The sequence below is a fragment of the Cynocephalus volans genome, chromosome 6 (assembly GCF_027409185.1).
Source record: "Cynocephalus volans isolate mCynVol1 chromosome 6, mCynVol1.pri, whole genome shotgun sequence".
Taxonomy (NCBI): domain Eukaryota; kingdom Metazoa; phylum Chordata; class Mammalia; order Dermoptera; family Cynocephalidae; genus Cynocephalus; species Cynocephalus volans.
The window spans coordinates 164,047,243-164,071,743 of NC_084465.1; the positions used below are offsets into that span (position 1 = coordinate 164,047,243).

At 37.9% G+C, this 24,501-nt stretch overlaps 1 protein-coding gene across 3 annotated transcripts in view; it reads left to right on the forward strand.

Annotated features, from left to right (window-relative positions):
* The window catches only part of SPTLC1 (serine palmitoyltransferase long chain base subunit 1), a 64,270-nt gene that overhangs the window by 35,045 nt on the left and 4,724 nt on the right, over nucleotides 1-24,501 (forward strand). For all 3 annotated transcript variants that reach the window (XM_063099355.1, XM_063099357.1, XM_063099356.1), the window contains 7 exons: nucleotides 4,103-4,232; nucleotides 7,855-7,944; nucleotides 11,712-11,819; nucleotides 13,977-14,072; nucleotides 14,418-14,514; nucleotides 15,570-15,624; nucleotides 21,993-22,110. In XM_063099355.1, coding sequence (XP_062955425.1) covers nucleotides 4,103-4,232; nucleotides 7,855-7,944; nucleotides 11,712-11,819; nucleotides 13,977-14,072; nucleotides 14,418-14,514; nucleotides 15,570-15,624; nucleotides 21,993-22,110 — 694 coding nt within the window. The remainder of the gene's footprint in view (nucleotides 1-4,102; nucleotides 4,233-7,854; nucleotides 7,945-11,711; nucleotides 11,820-13,976; nucleotides 14,073-14,417; nucleotides 14,515-15,569; nucleotides 15,625-21,992; nucleotides 22,111-24,501) is intronic.

Consider the following 24,501-nt stretch of genomic DNA (forward strand, 5'->3'; position numbering starts at 1 on the left):
ATCCATGCCTTATTCCTGATCTTAGAGGAAAGCATTCAACCTTTCACCATTGAGCATAATGTTAGCTGTAGGTTTTTTATAAATGCTCTTTGTCATGTCCCCCTCTCCCAGTCCTATTTTCCTGAGTGTTTTTATTGTGAATAGATATTGAATTTTGTCAAATACTTTTTCTGTACTGGTTGATACAATTATGTGGCTTTTCTTCTTTAGTCTGTTAGTATGGTGGATTACATTGATTTTCAAATATTGAACCATCCTTACATACCTAGAATAACACCACTTGGCTATAGTGTATAATTCTTTTTATGTGTGGCTGAATTCTGCTAACTTTTTAAAAGGATTTTTATATTGTTTTTATGAGGGATATTGTCCTACAGTTTACTTTTTTTGGTACTTTTTTTGTTTGGTTTGGTATTAGGGTAATACTTCATAAAATCAATTGGAAAGTGTTCCCTCCTTTTCTGTTTTTTGAAGCAGGTTGTATAGAATTGTTTTTAATTCTTTAAACATTCGATAGAATCTTCAGTGAAACCATCTGGGCCTGGAAATTTTTTTCTTGGAAGTATTTTAATTATGAATTAAATTTCCTTAGTAGTTACTAGGCTATTCAAATGATCTATGTTGCATTGGGTGAGTTGAGGTAGTTTGTGTTTTTCAACAAATTGGTCCATTTCTTCTAAGTTGTCAGATTTATATGTGTAGCACTGTACATAGTATTATTCCCTTACGATTATTCTAATATCTGCAGGGTCTGTAGTGATATCCTTTTTCTTATTCCTGGCATTAGTAATTTGTGTCTTCTCTCTTTTTTTCTTTGTCAGTCTTGCTAGAGATTTGTCAATTTTATTGATCTTTTCAAAAAAATCAGCTCTCTGTTTCATTGACTTTTCTCTATTGTATTTCTTTTTTCACTTCTGTTGATTTCCTTTTTTTTTTGAAGATGACCAGTAAGGGGATCTTAACCCTTGACTTGGTGTTGTCAGCACCACGCTCTCCATAGTGAGCTAACCAGCCATCCCTATATAGGGATCTGAACCTGTGGCCTTGGTGTTATCAGCACTGCACTGTCCTAAGTGAGCCGTGGGCTGGCCCTACACTTCCATTGATTTCTGCTATTTATTATTTCTTACCTTTTGCTCACTTTTGATTTATTTTGTACTTCTTTTTCTAGGTTTTGAGCTGGGAATTTAGATTAATTTGAGATTTTTCCTCTTTTCTAATATATGCATTTAGTACTATAAATTTTCCTTTCAGTGCTGCCTTAATTGTGTCCCACAAATTTTGATGTGTTGTATTTTTATTTTTATTTAATTCATTGCTTTTTATTGCCTTTAGACTTTTTCTTTGACCTATTGGATTATTTAGAAGTATGGTGTTTACGTTCCAAGTGTTTGGAGGTTTTAAATTTTGGTTTGCTTTATGGCTCATGAGGTAGTCTGTCTTGGAATATGTTTCATGGGTACTTAAAAAGAATGCTTATTCTGCTGTTGTCTGGTGGAGTATTGTGTAAGTGTATTGTATAAAACTATTCAATCACATCTTGTTGGTTGATGGTGTTTGTTGAGTTCCATATCCTTGCTGATTTTCTGTATAGTTCTATCAGTTGCTGAGGGAGGTAGTGAAGTCTCCAACTGTAATTGTAGGTTTGTCTATTTCTCTTTTCAGTTTTATCAGTTTTTTCTTCTCACGTTTTGCAGCTCTGGTGTTTGGCACACATTTAGGATTGCTGAGTTTGTTTGGAGAATGGTCCATTTTATCATTACATAATGTCCTTCCCTGCCTCTGGACATTTTTGTGTTCCAAAGTATACTTTATCAGATATCTGTTTCATTATGTATTATTTATTTTATAGATATGTGTATATATGTGTTTTCACTATGTAGTATATATATATTTTTTCACATATGTCATTATATTTAAAGTTAGTTCCTTGTAGACAGCATACAGTTGTCATGTCGTTTAATGCACTCTACCGTGTCTTCAAATCATGTATTTGTCCATGTACATTTAATGTAATTACAGATATATTAGAGTTTGATTCTGCCATTTTATTTTTTGTTGTTTTTTCTCTCTAGTTTTTTGTGTCTGTTTTCTTTTTCCTGCCTTGCTGTGTTAATGGAACATGTTTTAGAAGTACATTTTTATTTATCTATAGTATTATTGTTTCTCTTTGTATAGCTTTTTAAATCATTGCTCTAAGTATTACATTATATATGTTCTCACAGTCTACTGGTGGCATCATTTTAACAGTTTAAGTATAGAAATATGTACCTTTTTTTACATCCTTTTATAAAGTTTTAAACACTTCCTATACATACACTGAGAACCAAATCACAGTGTTGTAATATTTGCTTTGCCTGTCCAAAATAATTTAGAAAACTCCAGAGGAGAAGAAAAGCCTGGTGTATTTGCCCACATTTTTTATTTACTGTACTCTTTCTTCCTTCCTGATACTCTGAGATACTCTAAGGTTCTTCTTTTAGGATTTTTTCCCTCCTTTCTAGTGTACTTCCTTTAGCCATTTCTTTAGAGTAGTTCTGCTAGTGACAAATTCTCTTAGGTTTTTTTTTCCTTCAACTGAGAATGTCTCGATTTCCCCTTCATTACTAGAGGATATTTTTGCTGGTTATCGGATTCTTGATTGACAGTTCTGTTCTTTCAGCATTTGAAATTTATCATGACACTTTTTTTTGGCCTCCAGGGTTTCTGATGAGAATTCTTCTGTCATCAGATTGTTTTTTTCCTATACGTAAGGTGTCCTTTTTCTCTGGGTTTCAAATTTTTTTCTTTGTTAGTTTTCAGAAGTTTGACTGTGATGTGTTTTGGCATCTGTTTGTTTGGGTTTTGCTCAACTTCTTTAATCACTTGCCAGATTTGGGGAGTTTTTAGCCATTATTTCTTTGATTATTTTTTTTAGCCATGCTGTCTTTCTCTTCTCCTTCAGGACTCCAGTGACATGAATTTTAGATCTTGTATTATAGTCCCACAGGTCCCTGAGGCTCTGTTCATTTCTTTTTAGACTGTTTTCTCTGTTGTGCACAGTGACTGATTTCTGTTTTTATATCTTTTACTTCGCTGATTCTTTCTTCTGTCTCCTCCATCTGCTGCTGAGCCCATCCACTGAGCTGCTTATTTTGGTTTTTCTTTTTCCAGTTCTAATATTTTCATAGGAGTCTTCTTTGTGTCTTCTGTTCTGTGCTAGGCTCTCTATTATTTTGTTTGTTTCAAGTGTGTGTAATTGCTCATTGGAACATATGTGTTGTATATTGGAGCTGTTCTAAGGTCATTACTGCCACAGGGCGGCATGACACAGGGCTCCTACTTGGCCTTCACTGACACCCGAGCTGGGGGCTGCTTCTTTTCTGCCGGGTGGTGGTGGTAGTCCTGACTCTGCACTAGGCCTGCTCCGATACCACCCAAGCAGAGACTGGGAGGGTGCCCCAGTACTGCCACACAGGGGTGGAAGTTTGGGCTCTCCATGTGCTTTCCATGACACTGCCCTGAGAGCAGGGGGCGATGTTTGTTTATTATCAGTATTATCAGCCGGCGGTGATAAAAGTGCAGCCCCCTGCTTAACCTTGTTTGATACTACCCTGTGAGGGGTGTTGGAGTGCCCTGTTGTAACCTCTGAGGAGTTGCAGTCTAGATTCCCTGCTCAGCCTCTCCGGTGTGGATGGGGTCGGGGACCACAGTTTTTTTCTGTAGTGTCTGACCACAGTTGAGTGGTATTATCCAAAAGTTTCCTGTCTAGGTGAGCTGCCAGTATTGCTTCTCATGGCAGAGGAGAATGTGTCAGTCACATTAGAGATGCTACTGACGTATGTGATGTGATATGCCATCCATACTAGGATGTGTACTGATTTCAGAAAGGTTAAAGTATGGCAAGGGTGTGCGCTTTGGAATAGGGTAAATATGGTGCTTACATGAAAAGGACTTGCAGAGTAAGGAGCAAACAGTGATGTGCATTTTCAAACATGTTTTGTTTATTTGCTGTGTTCACATTAACAACTGGAGGTGGGTCACCTTAGGAAAGCAGGCATTCCTTTTCTGAGAATGACAGGGCCTTTTAAACTCTGATTTGGTGGGTCTCTCTTCCTTGCAGAGATAAAGCTGCCTGCTTTGCTATTCAGAAAGGATTACAGGCATCACGTAGTGACATTAAGTTATTTAAGCATAATGATATGGCTGACCTGGAGCGACTACTAAAAGAACAAGAGGTCGAAGATCAAAAGGTATGATTCTTCTGTGGAAAATTATACAGTTCTTTTGTACTTTCTAACCAGCTAAATTATATATGAAATGGTAATTTGTCATGAAAACTTGCCTGAGGATCACATTTGGATATTAAGTAAGGGTGTTCCTACTTATTGAAATGTACTTCATATTGGAGAGCCAAGTCTGATTGTAATTGCCTTGTCATTGCCATAATTATATGTAGCAAATTTGGAAGGAGGTAATCCAGGCAACTTTCTAAGAGAGATGGTGGGAGGCGCCCAAGCGTGCACTTGGTGAGTAGAGGAGATGCATACTCCCAACTCTGTCTAATAACAACAAAACTCATTATAGTGAATTCAAAATAGGCTTATTCATATCAAAAAAAAACCATGTACCAATTACATGGAGGAAAGACTGGCATCAGATCTTGTTAATTTATGAACCAAGTGAGACCCTTCCTCCCACTGCTCCCACCTTTATCCTGGAGCTCTGAGCAGCTGCTGCCTGTAGGAAACCCCTGCTGCAAATGTGGTCTTCTTCTGTCTTGCAGTCCTGAAATTCCAGTTCTTCCTTCCCAAGAACCTCCGTAGCCCCTGGTAGTGGTGGGTTGGAAAGTAGGTCCTTGATGTTCTGATTAAAGAGTAGAACAGAGAAAGTGAGATCAAAGTAGCACTGTTAGAATTACAATGTATTTTCCCCTGAAGACAGGGATGGAAAAGACATTTCTGGCCTGTGGTTCTGCAGCAGGACACCATGGGGTGTGTGGACTGTGCTGGGAACCTGGTCAGTACATCCTTTTTCTCAAACACCACTTTCAAGTGGACTTTGCTGACACAACTCATTCATAACTAGAAAACCAGTAAAAATGCTCATTGTGTTCTTTTGTTTTAATTTCCATTTTCCCACATATTTGCATTATTCATTTAGGATTCTGTCATCTTTGCTTAGGTGTCAGCCTAAGTGGGACACTTCATGAATACACAATTCTCATGATGAATATGCATGGACTCACTGTTTAATGCTAGATGTGCTATAAACCAGTGCTTCATATTTACACAATCTAGGAAAATCTACAGGGAACATCTTACAATGGAGACTGTTTCACTGATTAATTTTTTTCCACAATAAATTTTAAGATGTTTCTTATTCTGATTCAGTAATAGAATGCTAGCCACTAGACTGAAGAACACTACCTTGGAAAGTGTGATTGTGAGCCAGTTTATTTTGCCAAATTAGTATTGTACAAAATTAAGTATCTTGAAATTTATTGCTACTTTATCACTTTTACTTTGTTACTATTCAATTTATACCCCGTTTTCCTGCCAAGAGTAGGCCTTCTACTATAACTTTACATTTTGGTGTTTAGAAATACCTTTTCAATTTCATTTTCACATAACAAGTCCGATGAACTTTTTTAGTGTTTTCTACCTGGATACAAATACCTTTGCTTTTAAAGTGACTTAAAATTTTACTGTTTAGTCCAGGTTTGGATTATATTTTGTCAGTTTCACAAGTGTTGTGGTTCAGAGATTTTTTTCATCCTTTTTCTTACAGGGTTCTGTGTTAATCCTTGTAAAAAAAATAAAAGAGAGAAAGAATGGGCAGTAAATATGAACAGCCGTGACAGAAGGAATACATTATGAACAAGTGAAAAGTAGGCTGGCCTCACTAATGGTTAAGGGAGTTAAGCTAGGAGTTTTGCCTGTCAAATTAAGGCACGTTTTTAATAGTAATAATCAGTGCGAACGCAAGTGTGAGACAGAGGATACTCCTGTGATATTGGGAAGAGTTTAAATCAGCACCAGAAGGTAAATGGGCAAGTGTATTCCAGGATCTTTAAATATCCGTACCCTTTGACCCAGACCTGGAGTGTTATCTTTAAAAAATCATCAAAAATGGTGTCAAAGATTGAAGGATATTCACAATGTGGTATAAAAAAGCAAAATGAGGGAAACAATGTAAATTCAACATTGGGGGAATAAGTTTATGGTTTATCCACAACATAGAACATTTCCATTAAAATCATGTTTTAAGTAATACTAAATGTGGAAATGCTCACAATGTAATGTTTTTTAAAAATCAGGTCCTAAATTATTACAGTAAAATCCTGATTTTGAACAAAGTCATTTATAAATATATGTATGTACAGGAAAGACAAAAACTGCCTCTGTGTGGTATGACCAGCTAATTTTTTAAATTCTTTTTTGTAACTTTCTCTTTCCCAAGATTCCTACCTTGAACATTTAAAAATCATTAAAAAAACCACTTTACTTTTTTTTTTTTTTTTTTTGTCTTTTTCATGACCGGCTGCACTGCGCTCAGCCAGTGAGCACACCGGCCATCCCTATATAGGATCCGAACCCGCGGCGCAAGCGCTACTGCGCTCCCAGCGCCACGCTCTCCCGAGTGTGCCACGGGGTCGGCCCAAAAACCACTTTACTTTTAAAAAGGCATGAAGAGGCAGGATGCTCCCATGTCAGAGTGAAGGTGACCTCTCCTCATCATTGACTCCTAACAGATGTGTATTGCTAGCTCTGAGACACTCTGTTTTCAATTGATGGAGAGATTGAAGGTGATTGAGCAACCTCAGCAATGTGTAGTTGTGTATACATCAAACATATCTTTTCAACAAACACTTTTTTTTTCTTTAGTGTTAGAGCTTTGGGTTCTAAAATACCCCTTAAAAGCGTTGCTCTGATACTTGAGTTTCTAATTGTCCTTTGGAACAGAAGCTCAGAGGCAAGAAACCTTTGACTAGGAAGATAGTGACAAACTCACCATGGATCTCAGTATTTTTTCAGTCCGGCACAGCTAAAGCATCTCCTCTACAGATCTAAATGTATGAGAGGTTTATTAGTGACTTGCTGTGACTTGACTTGTGGGGAGGTGTATGTTGTTTGAAAGCCCCTCCACCCTACCACTTAGGAACATCACTGAACAAGGTCATAGGAGGAGTGAGAGAGGAAAAGGCTTTCATCTGTTTTTTGCAGGTGAGGGAGAGCAGGGTTTGTTTGTTTTTTAACTTTTTATTAGGGAAATTGCCAGCACATGCAAAGGAAACACAGTAGTTTAGTTAAGGCCCCTGCCCCCTTCTCCCAGCCTTGGTGTCAACATTGCACCATTCTAACACCGTCTGTACATCCACCTGCTTTTCACCCCATCTGCATGAGGTTGATGAGCTTCATTATAGCTCTTCTACTTTTAGGTAAAATTTACAGACATTGAAATGTGTACATCCTAGCCATACAATTTTGACCAATGGTTATACCCAGATAACCTAGGAATCATGGCCCCATCATGATATAAAACTTTCCCCATCTCTCCAGAAAGTTCCTTTGGGCTCCTTCCCAGTTATTCTGGGGTTAGAGAGTTTTCTTTGTGTTTTATATTCTCAGAGTACCTAAATAGTCTGTTCTGTATATGTGTGAGGTATCTAGTTGATGTGAACTGAAAAACATGTCTGAGAGAAGAAAACCTTGCTGTTCATCTCAAAATAACCAGATTTCAAACACTGAGCTTTAATTTATTCAGACTATGTTTTTATAAATAAATCTTGTAAAGTGAAAGTGCTAAGGAGTAAGTGGCAGATTTTGTATTTGGAGTTACTAAAATTTAAGATACCTGGTTTTTCTTTTAAAGAATCCTCGCAAGGCTCGTGTAACTCGACGTTTCATTGTAGTAGAAGGATTGTATATGAATACTGGAACTATTTGTCCCCTTCCAGAATTGGTAAGCAACCATGTTTAGTCATTATTTTAGAATTTGGATTATTTGGCCTTTTGTTTATGAGCACTTTTAATGTGTGATGTCTGCACCGCTTTGCACAATAGATATTATGAGCATGTTTTGATCATACCAGCGAAGTAGATTAACATTAAATGCCAATGTTGGCCTTTAAAGAGTAATCAAGACTTAGCTTTTAAAGGGAACTTTATTTTTTAAAACCAACTCTATTGAGGCAAAATTGACATATAATAAAATACACCTACTTTACGTGTACATTTTGGTAAGTTTTGAGAGAGATATGAGTACACAGCCCATCACCACCGCTGCCACCATTAGGATGCAGCACATTTTTATCAATCCTGAAAGTTCTTTAGTTCCTCTTTGTGGTCAGTACCCATCCCTGGCCCCAGGCCACCATTGATCTGTTTTCTGTTCCTATAGATTAGTTTTACCTTTTATAGAATTTTATATAAGTGAAAGCATATAATATGTATTTTGTAAAACTCAGCTTGTTAACAGTGAAAGCAATATACCATTTTTAGAAACCATGACCACTGAGATTTTATTGAGGTGAAATTCATACAGAATTAACCATTTCAAAGTCAGTATCATTTAATACATTCACTCTATTGTGCAACCATCAACTCTATCTAGTTCCAAAACTTTTTCATCACTCACAGAGAAGACCTGTTAAATAGTCGATTGTCATTTCACCCTTTCCCTAAATTCTGGCAACTACCAATCTGCTGTCTATCTCTATGGATTTGTCTGTTCTGGATAGTTCCTACAAATGACATCATACAATATGTGAACTTTTTTGTTTCTGGCTTCATTCACTCAACGTGATGTTTTTTAAGTTCATCCATTCATCCACGTTGTATCATGTATCAGTACTTCATTTCTTTTTAATGCTAAATAATAATCCATTGTGTGGATATACTACATTTTGTTCATCCCCTGATGGGTATTCGGGTTCTTTCCACCTGTAGGCTATTGTGAGTAGTGCTGCTATGAACGTTTATGTACAAGTATTTGTTTGAATCCACACAGTTTCAGTTCTGTGTATGTACCTAGTAGTGTACTTGCTGGATCATATGGTAATGCCACGTTTAACCCATTGAAGAACGGCCATACTGTTGTCCACAGCAACTGTGCCATTTCAAGTCTCTGTCAGCTACATATGAGGGTCCCAGTTCTCCACGTCTTCGCCAGCTCTTGGTATTTTCTGGGGTTTTTGTTTGTTTTTTGTAGCCATCCCAGTAGGTGTGAAGTAGTGTCTTGTGGTTCTGATTTGCATTTCCCAAATGACTAATGCTGCTGAGCCTCTGTTCATGTGCTTATTGGCCATCTGTATATCTTTGGAGAAATGTCTGTTCAAGTGCTTTGACCATTTTTTAATTGGGTTGTTTGTCTTTTTGTTGTTAACTTATGAGAGTTCTTTCTTTATTGTGGATACTAGACCCTTATCAGATATATGATTTGCAGGTGTTTTCTCCCATTAAGTGGGATTTGGTTTCACTTCTTTGATAAGTGTCTTTTGATGCACAAAAGTTTTTCATTTTGAAGAAGTCCAATTTATTTATTTTGTTGTTGCTTGTGCTTTTGTGTCATATCTAAAAATCTTTGCCTAATCCAAGGTTATAATGATTTACTCCTTGGTTTCCTTCTAAGAGTTTATAGTTTTTGTGCTTACATTTAGGTCTATCATTCATTTTGAGTTAGTTTTTTATACACTTCATTGTAGGGATCCAACTTCATTCTTTGGCATGTAGTTATCCAGTTGTTCCTGTATCATTTGTTGAAGAGATTTTTGTTTTTCCACTGAAAGGTATTGGCACCTGTACTGAAAATCAATTGACCATAGGTGTATGAGTTTCTGGACTCTCTATTTTGTTTGTCTGTTATGTCTGTCCTCATGCCAGTACCTCAGTCTTAATTACTGTAGCTTTGTGTAGTAAGTTTTGAAGTCAGCACATGTGGGTTTTGTGCATTGTTCTTTTCAAGATTGTTTTAGCTATTTGGGGTCCCCTGAAATTCCATTTAAATTTTAGGATCTGCTTTTTTATTTCTGTAAAAAAAATTCCCTTGGGATTTTGATAGGGATTGCATTGAATATGTAAATCACTTTGGAAAGTATTGCTGTATTAATGATACTACGTCTTCCAATCTGTGAACATAGGATATGTTTCCATTTATCTAGATCTTTAATTTGTTTCAGCAGTGTTTTGTAGTTTTCAATGTACAGTGCACCTCTTAGGGAGGGAGGTTTTGGTGATGGGCAACAATAATCAACCACAATGTATATCAACAAAATAAAATTAAAAAAAAAAAAAAAACATGTAAGTACCCAAGAGCATCTGATAAACCTTCATTATGGATGTGATTTTAATTAAGGGCTTAAGAGTACTTGATTAAATACGTTCATAACTGATAAAAAAAAAATAAAAGCAAGTGCTTGTGTGATAATAAACGGAACTGCTCGACAGAAAAAAAAAGTAAATTATCAGAGACTTGTAATATGGGATATCAAACTATCTTACACATTCCGTGCATTATTTCTATAGTTTCAGTAGACAAAGATCTTTGTAATTAAACCTTCAATAATTAAAAATGTGATTCTGGCACCCAGAAAAGAACATGAGTAAGAGGAAGATTGGAAACCCAACAGCTTCTCATGTTATGTATGTAAAAATGTAGTGGTTGGTTACTGCTGTATTTTAATTTAGTTATGAAACTTATTATGTAAAAATCATATATGGTTAAATCAATTATACGTTAGGAAAAAAAATACCTGTACACAAGCTTACATATATCAACTTCCTAATTGGCTGTCAGATTGTGTTTTGTTTTTGTTTTAAATGACATAATTAGAGCACATAGATAAATATGCACCTAGACTCTTGATGAGAAAGGACGTTCTTACAAGCCTGAAAACAAAGGGAAATAGACTTAATAATAACAAAAACTTTTTCTGCATTTAAAAAATATTGTTAATCCAAATTAAAACAGATCCACTGAGGGAAGAAGACCTACCCTTCCCCAGGAGTTTTTAATGTTTAATCAGACCAGTGTTTAGCAGGTAGATTATATGTCTATAGCCATGAATATCTTAACATTTCCTTTTTAAAAAAATGGGTATCATGCTGTCTCTATTATTGAGTTGAACTGAGTCATTTTAGAGCATCTAAAGCACAGTCCATTCTCGTTATTCACAGTACTTACGTTCTATGAAGTTGCCACAAACACAGAAATAGAGATTACTGAACTATTGCTTCTAAGGCAAATATAGGATTAGATTTCTGCCAGCCTCTGGTCACAACATTTTGTAAGCCGATCAATACATAAGTTGTTTTATGTGTTTTTCTATTTAAAGACACTACGTCCTATCTATTGTTGATTCATTACCATTGAACCAACCAAAAATGCAAAAAATATGGCAATAAATAGGCCATGAACAGGACACTGTTTACAGTATCAGAGCTGAAACAGTTGAACCTCCGCTGGAAATGTGTGTGTCCAGTAACTCAAATTCCTCTTCACTTTACACATGCACATGTCTGCAAATGAATGAAGGAGTACCCTGAGGATTGACGTTGGGCTTACAAATAAATTATAAAAAGTAGGTGAATTCGCAAATACAGAATCTGTGAATATTGAAGTTCACTACATTACACACTTTTTTAATTTTAAGTTTAGTATTTTTCTTTGCAATATGTTCTATATGCTGCTAATCATCGGTATTTTAAAGTTTTGTTTTATATAACACTTAGGTTAAGTTAAAATACAAATACAAAGCGAGAATCTTTCTGGAGGAAAGCCTTTCATTTGGAGTCCTAGGGGATCATGGCCGAGGAGTCACTGAGCACTACGGAATCAGCGTAAGTTCTCCTTTTTGGGAACATTTCCCCTCACCAAGGAAACATGTAGCTCTATTCTGCTAGACAGATCTGCGTAGGCTCAAGACAATGTTCCTCATCATTTGGGGGTCATAAAACTTTGATGTCTGTCACCTCACTGAGTCCAGGGTGGACCTGGTCAGCCAGAACAGGGCCCCATCTTCCCTCTGAACCTGTAAACTCAAAGTGGCTACTTGTGGAATTTGTGTTCTATTTACATGGTAGCATTTGATGTTGGCTTTTAGTGTCTCTACAAGAATTTAAATTTTGCTTCCATTTATTTCTTAAAATCTTTAAGAATTCCCTAAGTAGTCCTTTAAAAAGTATTTTTGATGGCAGTGAAAGGATGGTCTTTCTAATATTTAAAATTCTGTGTTCCATGTAATTTGTGGGTTTGTGGGTGGTAGATACAGTTATACCTTGGTTTTAAAATATATATAGCGCCAGAATACCACTGGCAAGGATTCCTGCAAGCAAAGCCCTTCAAGGTCCCAAACAGTTGGAGTGAGTTTGTCATGTGTCCTTTTGCTGAAGGGAAGTGGACCCAGACTGCCTACAGTGCTTGGTGGGCTGGGCTTCTGGAGCCTCTGGGCAGAGTGAAATCAGCCAGTCTTTAGCACCTGTTTTTACTGACCACCATGGGTAGAGTTACAGGAAGATTTTTCTCCAGTTACAGGTTATGTGCATAAAAGCTTTGCTGCCTGTATTACAAAAGTGAACTGTAAAATAAATCACCTTAGCTTATCTGTGTCCCACTGCCCATACAGTCCTGGAGAAAAACTTCAGAGCATAGTGAATATCATATGATGTTGGAAGGAAGCACACTCTTCCAGGACAGACTGGCATTCGGCAATTAAATGCACTGAGGAACTTAAGATAAATGGAAACATACTTCAAGCAAATCTAGCAGTACACTAGGGCCATTTTCAAGGCATGAAAATGTTGAAAAGGAAAAAACACTAACTTCACTGTTCTACTTTTCTAAAAGCTTTTCGCAATTGTCAGTGAGATAATATTCATGAGGACCTAAGAGTAAGAGTGCAGAACGTATGGATTTATTTGGATCCTGATTCAAACAAACGTTGTTGCGGGGGGGGGGGGGGGGGCGGGTACAACTTTGTAAGGGAATCAGAGATATTTGCACACTGAATGTTTGATGATATTAAAAAGTTGTTAATTATTCAAGTGTTATAATAGTTTTATGATTATGTTTTTGAAAGAGTCTATGTCTTTTAGAAATACACACTGAGATATCTGTAGATGAAACCCTGTGAAGTCTAGGGTTTACTGCAAAGAAGTGATGAGGGCAGTAGGTGCTGTGGGTGAAACTGGGTTGGCCTTGAGCTGATAATGACTGAATCTAGGTGATGGGGATCCTTGAAATTTTTCATCTAAAAGGTTAAATTTTTTTGAAAAAAAGCAAGAGTGTAGAGGCTTCCCTGTTAGATCTGTGGAACACTTAGAAAACATCAGATGTAATCTGAGGAGCCATCAATAAGTAATTATTGAATGCCTACTGTCTGCCCAGAATGGAACCGGGTGCTGGGGGCCAGAGCAGCAGATGAGGACCAAAGGGAGAGGTGCTGAGGAGCTGGAGAGAAGCCCACGCACATCAGCTCCATCCACCCCCTGGCCACGTGGCCCAGTCTGGTCATAGATTCCATTGCCATGATGTTTGGATAAACTGATTTTATTTCTGGAATGATGAAAGGCAAATAGGAATAGACTGCTCAAAACCTTGATAGATTTATTTTATTTATCTCAAGTACCTTCTATGAGAAAGGCCAGCTAGACCACTGTTTTGGTAAGGAAATAATCTTTTTTTGTACCTCTGTTTGTTTTTAATATCAAACAACTTTGTATTTCATGTCCTTTAAAATTTACGTATCTCTTCCACTGTGAGTAAAGTGTCAATGCATGATGACGTGGCAAAAAAAGTATAAAAAGATGGGCCAGGAAACCACAGTCCTTTTAGCAATAGACTTTCTATGGTTCGTCGTTTGTTTTCGTGGAGGTTTGTTTGAATCCAGACGTTAACAGACATGATTAATGCTGAAATTTTGTCTCTAGACTTGACGTTGGCCTTTTTCTTTCTTTAAACTGAGGAATAATTATTGTCCTCTCACGCTTCTCTGGCAGATTGATGATATCGATCTTATCAGTGCCAACATGGAGAATTCACTTGCTTCTGTTGGAGGTTTCTGCTGTGGCAGGTCTTTTGTAATTGACCATCAGGTGGGTTCTTTTTCAAACAAAAGCAAAAACTGAAACTGAGTGCTCTGTTGGTCACCTCAAAACATAACTTCGAAATACAAAATTTACTCTAACTTAGTTTATCACAAATTTTATTTAAAAGTCAATTTTTAAAGACTCTTTCAAAAAGTTTATATCTAGACATTATTTCCCTGTTAATAAAAAATCATGTTTTTGTCGCGTGTATAACATTTATTACTGCTGGATCTTACCCCCTCACCACGTGTGCATGCTGTTCAGCAGGTGGTGTAGAGAATCGGTGCCTTTCAAATGTTTCCCTAAAAAAGACAGAATGCGTATGTTTTTAACATGTTTGTTTCTTCTCAGCGACTCTCCGGCCAGGGATACTGCTTTTCAGCTTCATTACCTCCCCTGTTAGCTGCTGCTGCCATTGAGGCCCTCAACATCATGGAAGAGAATCCAGGTATGTTTTAAACACAGGAAATCAAAGAGATCTCAGGTTATGTTAACCATGTTATTAGTTTGCCTTTTGGAGGAATTAGCTAGAGGAAATGATTTACCAGACAAAACTCTAGCTCTGAATGACATTACCCGGCATTTATAGGAAGAATGCAGTGAAGAGCTGTCCCTGCCTCGGGGACCCAGGTTAGAGCTTCTCTCCTGAGCTGGAGCCAAAGTGTGCTTGGCTCCTTCAGTGGGCTAAGATGCTGGGAGGAGGGGCCCTCAGTCAGTTCTGAACCTAAATGATTCCATTGTGTAAATAAGCCAGTTGTTGTTTGCTTTATAGTTTTTTGAGAAGTTAGGTGAAGCGTACTGCTTTTTGATCTATGTAATTTTGTAACTATAATTACAGCCTTTGAATTAGCAATTGGTGCTTACTGGGCAAAACAGAAAGTCAACTAAGAATTTAAAATGTGGCCTTTGGCTGTGATAGAGCCACCATAGCAAAGCTTAAAACGGATTATGGAGAAGCAGGCCTTACCTGGTATTTCTGAATTTTCAATGTTGATATTAATTCAGAGAATCAGAAAATGAGTGTGTCTGTGTGTACAATCATGTGCTGGCTTGTCAGATGACCTGGCACTTCCACCTCCTGATCCGAGACTTTAGTTTCTGAATTTTCTTTGATTAAAAGGAAAATGTCAAGAAAACTAAAAATGACTTTACTACAATTGATTTTTTACCAAACTGTTTAGGATCAAGAAATAAGTAATAAATATGTACCCTTTTATTCTTAGCCACTTTATCTGTAGAATCTTAATAAGAACAAGAGCCGTTGTTTCACTTGGAAAGCACCATCCGAGATTCTGCTGAAAGCAGGGTAGCAAGATGGGAAGGAGCCTCCGAAGATAAAGCTTGGGCCTTTAGAGGCATGTCAGCGACTGGCGCTCTGTTAGCATGTAGAAGGAGGGGCAGCATTTTTAAGTGATGACCTTGAACTGGGCCTTTAAAAATATTTTTTAGGTTAGTATTATCAGATGTTCCAAATACACTAGCAAATGTATTTTTTTCATGCAGGTATTTTTGCAGTGTTGAAGGAAAAGTGCAAACGGATTCACAAAGCTTTACGAGAGTAAGTTTCTTATATTTTCAACCAAGATAAAGTTTATCTGCACCACACTTTAACAGCTAATGAAAAGCCTTGAATTTGATAGGATTGGGTCAGTTTGAATGAACTGCAACCAAGAAACCAAAAACTCAGTTTACTCAAACTGATTTATTTGTATAAAACCAGAGCATCCGTTTTGTCATTGTTTTAAAGAATCATGACTTTGTCTTTCTTAAAATGAAACAAACTTATTATTAAAATATTATAGCAATACAGAGGATACAAAGATAAAAATAACAACCCAACATCTTACTACTGCACAGATAAAAGGATATGATTATGTATTTTGTAGTTAGATGACAGTGGGTTCATACTATCCATGTTACTTTTTAGTAAGTTACTAAGTTTTAAGACAAAAAAAAAAGAAGTAAAATTGAAGTGAATCTTTTGAGTGTTTCTTTTTTTTTTTTTTTTAAAAGAAACTACACAAGAGTAGTTCTTTAAGATTCCTCTAGAATTGAGTAAAAAAACTGAGGTGGTAACATTTTCAGGCAGATTTCTGGTATTATAGAAAATGATCTCACATTGATTCCCCAAGGTGCTTCTCTTTGCTTTTCCTAAGGTGAAACTTGCCCTCTCAGTTGTGAAAGCTCTAGCTTTGTTGCCAGATATGGAAACTAGAGACTTTACTGAAAGAAAAGAACAATTGATAAATGAGTAGATCACAGCTGTTCCAGATAAAGTAGAGGCAGAGACAATTAAAGTCCTGGGTGTGTCTATATGATAACAACAGAAGTTCTTGCATAATTTATGTTAGATATATTTGTATTGGTATCAGTAACATTAGTTTGTGAAATATTAATATACCAACACAGCTGAGCACTTTGGAGGCACTGTAAATTCATCAACCCCAATTTCAGATGCCCTTTACTCTGTCTGGTGGTGTTAACACGTTCTTTCCTAAGTTCCATCCTCCACCTTCCCCAGCTCTGTCACACCTTTTCTTCTTTCTGAAATCCTCAACCCTCTGTCTTCACCCCAGCCACTTTCAGCTAACAGCCTTGCCTCATGCTGTCACTTGGGAACTCCCTGGTTTTTCCCAACAAATCTATACATCTATGGGTATCTTAACCCGTATTCCCTCCTGTTATAGCCAGAGAAGGGTTCTTTCAACCATCACAGGCCCTTTTTTCTTCAGGACCAAGAACCTTTGGTTGTCCCCTTTGCTTTGTCTTCAGTCTGTCCACTTTCCTGAGTCATTTCTTTAGCATTCAAGTTCACGTTACCCTTTCTTGTCATTAAATTTTTCTTGCTCATGACTCCACATTCCCCTCTACCAACTACCCCATTTCTTTGCTTCTCTTTGTAGCTAATCTTCTCAAGATTTGTTTATGCTTTCTCCACATCCTCATCTCTCATTTACCTAGACACTACTGAGACCTGGCTTCTACTCTTGCGACTTACCCACTGTTCCTGTGGAGCTCCCCAGTGACTCCCTTGTGCTAAATCCCGTGGACCATCTGCAGAGCTCATCTTGTTTATGTCTCAGTAGCTTTTAGCACAGGTGACCACTCTTTCCTCCTCTGAATTCTGCTACACCACACTTCTGGTTTTCCTTCTATGTCTTTGAATTGCTTCATTTTGGTCTCCTTTGAAGGCTTTCTTTCAATACCCCACCCTTCAGGGCTTAGTCCTTGGCCCTCTTCTCTTCTCATTACCTTGAAAAATTGCCTCTTCCACACCCAAAGTTTCAAATCGTTTCATGACACCTCTTTGTGGACAACTGACAAATTTGTATCTCCACTCTATACCACTCTCTAGGGCCTCTGGTCTCACATCTAGTTGCCTATTTGGTGTCCACACTTAGAGGATTCCATAAGCACTTAATATTGAACACTCACTAAAAGAGGTCTGGGAACAAATCATGCAGATATCTATATGGTTAGAGGGAACAACAGATGAAACAGCAAGGCCCGTGTGACAAGAGAGGAGAAGTGGGGGAACCTAGCAGATGAGGGCCAGGTAATGGGCCAGACCTCACAGGACCTTGTAGGCCATGACAAGAACCTTGACTCAGGTAGGACGCCGTGGCATGGTTTTGAGCAGAAGAGTGACATGGCATGGCTGAAGTTATGTCTTAGCAAAATTACTTCTGCAAAGTACGAAAAAATGTGTGATGATAAGAAGAGACGTAAGGAAACCAGTTGATGATGACTATGACCTTTGTAGTAGCAGCAAGAAATGTTTGGATTCCAGATAATTTTGAAGGAAAATCCATCTGGATTTGCTAGAAGTTCATATGCAGGGTGAGTGAGAAAGAGAAGACTCAGTTTGATCTTAGGGTTTTTGGTGTGAGCAACTAGATTGAATTGCTGGTGAGTGAGACAGGTAGAACTGTGAAAGAAACTTGTTGGGGAAGCTCAGTGTTGGATATGTTAAGCTTGAAATGTCCATCAAACATTGAGTGGAGAACAGCAGTCGGACATACAAGTTTGAAGTTTGAGAGAAAGTACAGAGCTAGAGAAAATTTGGGGGTCATTAGCATATTATGAAGAGGTCAGGAATCAGGGAGACCAAGAAAGAGTGGCCAGTCAGGAAGAGGCAAACCAGAAGAGTCTGGGGTCCTGGAAGCCGTGAAAGAAGTGCTTATTAGCATGTGGTGTGCTACCACCATTAGGTCAGACAAAATAACTGAGCTTCAATCCTCAGATTTTGTAATGTAGAAATTATTGTGACTTGAGCAGTTTCAGGGGAGTGGTAGAAGCAAAATACCTGACTGAAGTGGGTTTGAGAGAAACCAGGAAGAGGGGAATTAGATACAGCTTAGAGGACTGTTCTGAAGAGTTTTGCTATAAAGAGAAACCAAGAAACAGCATGGTGGCTGGAGTTAGAAATGGGGTCAAGAGAAGAGTGTCTCTGTTTGTTTTAAGATTAACAAGGTCAGTTTATGAGTGACATCCAAACTCCACATCCTTTCTGCTTGATGGTGTCTCTCTCATGTACCAGCTTCCCATCTATACCTGGATCTGTTTCTAAACTCTCTCTTCCATTTCATTGGTTTATTTGCTCAATCCTCAGATTCTGTTTTTAATCACTAAATATAAGTTTTGGAATACAGGTTCCTTCAAAATTATTTCTAGAATTTTAATTGGAATTACATTAATTTTCTGATTAATGTGGAGGGAGTTGTCATCCACGAACATTATCTATTTATTTGAATCTTCCTTTATGTCCTTTAATGAAATTTAAACTTCTTCTCCATAAAGCTTTTGTACCTTTGTAGGACCCTTTAAAGGGAATTTTCAGATGTCCTGTAGATTTTGTTGCTATTATGAATAGGGTTGTCTTTTCTCTTATATCCTCTACTTGATTATTGCTGATTTATATGAATATTATTGTTTTCTCTAAACTGATTTTATATCTAGCAGTGTTTCTAAGCTCTTATTAATTCCAGTAGTTTCATTCTATTCTGATGATGTGTGTAGAAGTCCTGTTATATGCAATAATGGTTTTCTCTTTAGTCTTTCCCAATTCTTATATATTTTAGTTCTTTTTCTTCTTTTATTGCATTGGTCTGGATCTCTAATACTGTTTTGAACAGTGGCAATAATACAGACTTTCTTATTCCCAGTATAGAAGCATTTCTTCGTAACATTTTATGATAAATTTTGGTGGATGGCCTTTGTCAAATAATTCCAAGATTTGGAGACCTTTTCATTAAAATAATAAATAGATCTTGAACTTTAGCAAATATTTTTTATATCTATTATGATAAAGAAATCATAGATTTGTCTCATGGTTGAATTATATTAACATATTTTCTGATGTTAAACAATCCTTTAATTCCTGAGAAAACTCCTGCTTGATTACAATATATTTTTCCTCACTGTTAGATTTCTTTAGCTAATATTTTAATTTGAATTTTATATTTATAATTTAAATGGGCCTATCACTTTTTGTCTTACATACTTTAGCAAGAACCAATGTTATGGTAGCTTTAGTAGACAGTTTGACTGTTTTCCAATCTTTCTGCTTCATGGAGCCACTAAGACCAGGCTTGATAGTTTATTCAAAGGACAGGGCCCCCTTAAGGCTCTCTAAGCTTGGGGCCTTTGGGTTGGGAGTAGTCTGTGATTCTCTCTCTTCTGTCTATATTATTTCTCCTTTTTATTTTCTATTTTTGTTTTTCCATTTTCATGATAATCTTTCCAGAATTTTCCCTCACACATTCTTTTTTATAAATTTGGTTTTATGTATTTTTATTGTAGTCCATTTTCTTCCATTGATTTTTTTCCTTATTTTTATACACTCTTATTTTACTCCTCTTCAGCTTCTTACATTTAGCTTATTGATTTTACTTCTTATATTCCAGTAAATATGTTAAAGATAAATATTTTCAGAGGTCGTTCCTTCAGTGTTCTAAGTAATTTTTTAAATTTCCTCTAATTACCGATTCACTTCTCCCATCTCTGAAATTGAGTTTGGGAGAGAAAGTCAACAGACTGTGCTACTAGTTAGCCTCTGTTCAGAAATATGAAAATTCCCCAAGTTGTAATAGAGATGGCTACTGGTGTCTGGCTCTGTCCCTAGACTATGAGCATGTAGTGGAGACAGTGGCTCCCTTGCTAATTCCTCTGTCCCTGGGACTTAGCTCAGTGATTGGTATTTACCCACTGGATAAAATATGTTTGCCAGAGTTTTTCTTTAAAGAGTATATAATAGGCTCTGAAACACAATTTCTGAGTTTCTGACTTGAGCAACATACAGTTCTTTGTCCATTTGGTATTAGTTAAACTCTTCTGACTTTCAGCATCCAGGCAGCCAGAGGTAGGGCATTTTGTTTCTTCTTCCCACCAGCCCGCCCTACCCAACATGCGAGAGGAGCTCATTTGATCAAAGCATAAGCTAGTTTTGGGCTTCAGATGCCTTGTATATATTGAGGAAAATCACATGAAAAGTTATTTGAAAAGCAAATTTTTAAGTTCTCCCCAGAGAGTACATACCCTAAAAAAATGCTTCTTATACGAGTTTAACGCATTCAGAATCACATAGGAAATGGGTTTTGAAAGCATACCACTTAGTTTCTACATTAGTAAAAGAACTAATCTAGAAGATTCCCACACACTCCAGATGCCTTAAATTGTAAGATTCCGTGATTCAGACCTTCCACCTGCTTTATGGAGAGATCCTAGCATGATGTATTACATTTAAAGAAAGGACACACAAATTACTGATGTTCAAGTGTGGTTTGAAAGCCAGATCAGATTAGCTTCTGATACCTTAGATGCTTCATAGTACATAGTAATCATTCTGTAAAAGCTTGTTGATTCCTTTACTGGGAGGATTCAGATGTGCTGTCTCATGCTTTTTATGGCCCTTTCTTTCCAAAGGAAAAACAAATCTTGGTAAGTGAAACAGCAATCTAAAATGTTTAGCACAAGTTCAAATAAACATGTATCACCATTTGTGTGCTAGGTCAAAAATCAAACTATTTTTCTTATTGTGGGGTAAAATGGACTTTAAGTGAACCTGACTAAGTAATATGACATAGAGTTCTTGTGACATCTGTAGTAATCATTTAAAAATACAGGATTTCATACCTAGAGGAATCTTCCTCCCTGAGAAACTGCAGATTTCTGAGTTTTTAGTCCTGAGGAAGAAGAAAATAACCTTAATCCAAGTAAAACTTAAAACTAAACGTGCAAAGAAGAAAATTTTTCAAACCAAACATATTGCTTGTGTTCAAAATATGTTTTTAATGTCAGAAGTTATTCTTATAATTTATGAGAGACAAAATACAAACTAAAAATTTAGATAATAATCAAGGAAGCATAACAGTATAAATTATGGTAAGTAGTTTGTGAAGGAGTCAAACAAGATAAACAGTGGAAAATGCTGGAGTGGTCCTTTCTCTAAAGTGAGTGATGAGGGAGGCCCCTCCTGGAGGCAACATGAGCGGGGACACAGCACACACACAGGGAGGAACAGGAGTGAGAGGGCAGTTGGGGTGAGGAAACGACATGGCCGGGGGCCCTGAGAAGACTTTTGAGGAGGGCAGGGCAAAGCAGGGAGATGGGGCCACACAGACCTCCTGGGGGGTGCCGGAGCCATGAGACTGGAGGCCGTGGTGTCTTCCAAGGAGCAGGGAGCCTTCCTCCTGTCCCGCACTCACAGAAGGGGCATCGCGGGCTCTTTCCTAGATGGAGAAGCACTGCTCAGAGCACGCAGTTCATCTTTCTTCATTGCAATAGGAACTCTGCCACAGGATGCTTCCCATCCAGTCACAGGTTTCCATTGCTCTCAGTGGCCCTTGACAATGTAGACTTTGACAAGTACTATGTGAGTTATCTCTGAGCCTGGAGCGGATCTGTGGATGTGTTTCTCTTCTTCAGCATTTCTGGATTGAAGCTGGTGGGGGAGTCCTTCTCTCCAGCATTTCACCTACAACTGGAAGAGAGCACTGGGTCTCGAGAGAAAGATGTTAAACTACTTCAGGAAATTGTTAACCAAGTAAGTATCTAGCTACTAGCCACTCAAGGGACTCTCCCCAAACCACTTCTGCCCTCACCCCAAGCACTGTTCTTTATGTCACTTTTAAGAAAGGGCTCTTTGCCCCAAGAGATATATCAAGTATAATGGAAGTTGCTGGTCACCCCGCTCACAACGTGGAATTGTCCTAATGCTCCAGATCCTTCCTCGGGTCTGGCTCTGCCCAGGTGAGCTCATGGAATGTCCGTGGTGACTAACTGCAGTCTCTCCCATTGGGTCAGTTTTCACCTCCCACCGAAATTGTTGAATTTCATGCCACTTGGTATTTAAATACACTTGGTTTCTGCTTGGAATAATTAGCCTTGCAGATAACTCATTGCACACCATTTACAGAGCCAGGCTTTTGTGTGCATACTTGGGGGGAGGCAGTGTGTGTAGGAGCTGCACACACTCCTGGACAGCTGGCTGACTTGGGGTAGAAACTCCCGACATAGCTCAGAAATGGTCCATTAAGTAGTGTCCTGAAATCATAATACTCTTGTAATCAAAAAGGAAGGAAGGAAGACCACTTCAGTAACATGCCTAATTTGGAGACTTATTTAAATTTCTTTATCTTTTGAAAGTCATTTCAGTACTAATTATTGCTTAGTTATTGACTAAGAAACCCGTCACTGGGGAAAACATTTACCCTTTTCTATTCAGGAGAGCTGCCTCTCCTGAGTACTCCCCTCACTTTACCCTGGGCTGCTCCTCCTTTTAAAGTGTGTCCAGAGGACTGTGCCACTGTAAATGTGCATGCCTTGGGATGACACCGCCTATTATTATAACCTGAAATACGCCTACTATGTACAGCTGTCCTTCAATATCGCACAATATTGGTTCCAGGACCCCTGCAGATACCAAAATCCTCAATGTTCAAGTATCTGATATAAAATAATGTACTATTTGCATCTAGCCTGTGCATATCCTCCCATATACTTTAAATCATCTCTGGATTACTTATAACACCCAATAAATGCTATGGAAATAGTTGTTATACTGTACTGCTTTTTATTTGTATTGTTTTTATTCTTGTTTTGTTGTTATTTATTTATTTTCTAATATGCTTAGTCCTCCTTATCTGCAGGTTCTGCATCCATGGATTCAACCAACTGTGGATCAAAAATATTTGAAAAATAAAACAATAAGAATTAACAATAGAACAATTTAAAAAATACACATTTTAAAACAATACAGTATAACAACTATTTCCATAGCATTTATATTGTATTAGGTATTATAGGTAATCTAGAGATGATTTAAAGTATAAGGGAGAATGTGCAAGGGTTATATGCAAGTACTGTGCCATTTTATATAAAGCAGTTGAGCATCTGCGGATATTGATATCCACAGGATATCCTGGAGCCAGTCCTCTGCAGATACTGAGGGCCAGCTGTACTTGAGAATGAAAATGGGCTTTGCTCTGCTTCCTTGTCATGCCCATGGTTCATTCCAGAGGCACCTGTTCTGAGTCAGTACCGTCAGGTGTCTTGGGGTAACAATGATGGCTGCTGCCTGTTGTGTGCCTTTTCCAGGCCGGGCACCATGCCAGGCATCATTCATCCATACAGCATCTCCGAGGGCACCCTCGATCACATGGCTGTTGGGAATGCAGGCCCACAAGTGAAGGCAGCCCCAGGCTGCACCACTTGCCTCAGCTGTTATGTAGCCTGCCATGTTTGGACCACATAATCTGGAATAGCAGATTCATGGAGAACTTTAAACAGTTTGTGGCCAACTGGAGTCAGCTGGATTAAAAAACGAAAATAAAAGCAAACCCAGAACCTGAGCTTTCTAATTGAGGAAATATGTCAGATTATGAATGATCAAGCCGGATGACTTGCCTTGCTGACTGAGGAAGTGTCAGAGGTGTCCCTCAGGCACAGTTCTGCAGGTGTGAAGAAAGACCCTCCTCAGAGGGAAAGAACATCCCATTGCCCTCTTTATTGCCTCAGTATTTTTATTGCAATGTTGCTTAAATATGTACAAACAACAAAACTAAGCACAACATTCTTGTGGTTAGAGTTTTCATACAAATGTAAAACTAAAACAGATTTGTAAATTGAATACTGAAAGGATGAGCCATTAAAATTCAGATTCATTACATCACCTGTGTGTGACAGGTGAGTTTCTTTTTTTCAGGGGAACTGCCCTCAGCAGTGTGGCTGAGGCCTGGCCACAGAGCTGCCCTGCCAGCCTCATGGGCCATTGCTGGGCTGTGCGTGGTGGCTGCTGCTTCTCCCCAGGTCTGCCTTCGAACCACCTCCAGACCATTGTCTGTGCACACTTCGTGTCATGGGACACTGGCCTTCTCTAGATGCAGTGTAGCAATTCTACATTAAACCTCCTTTGCTCTTTTTTCATTAAGTAGCA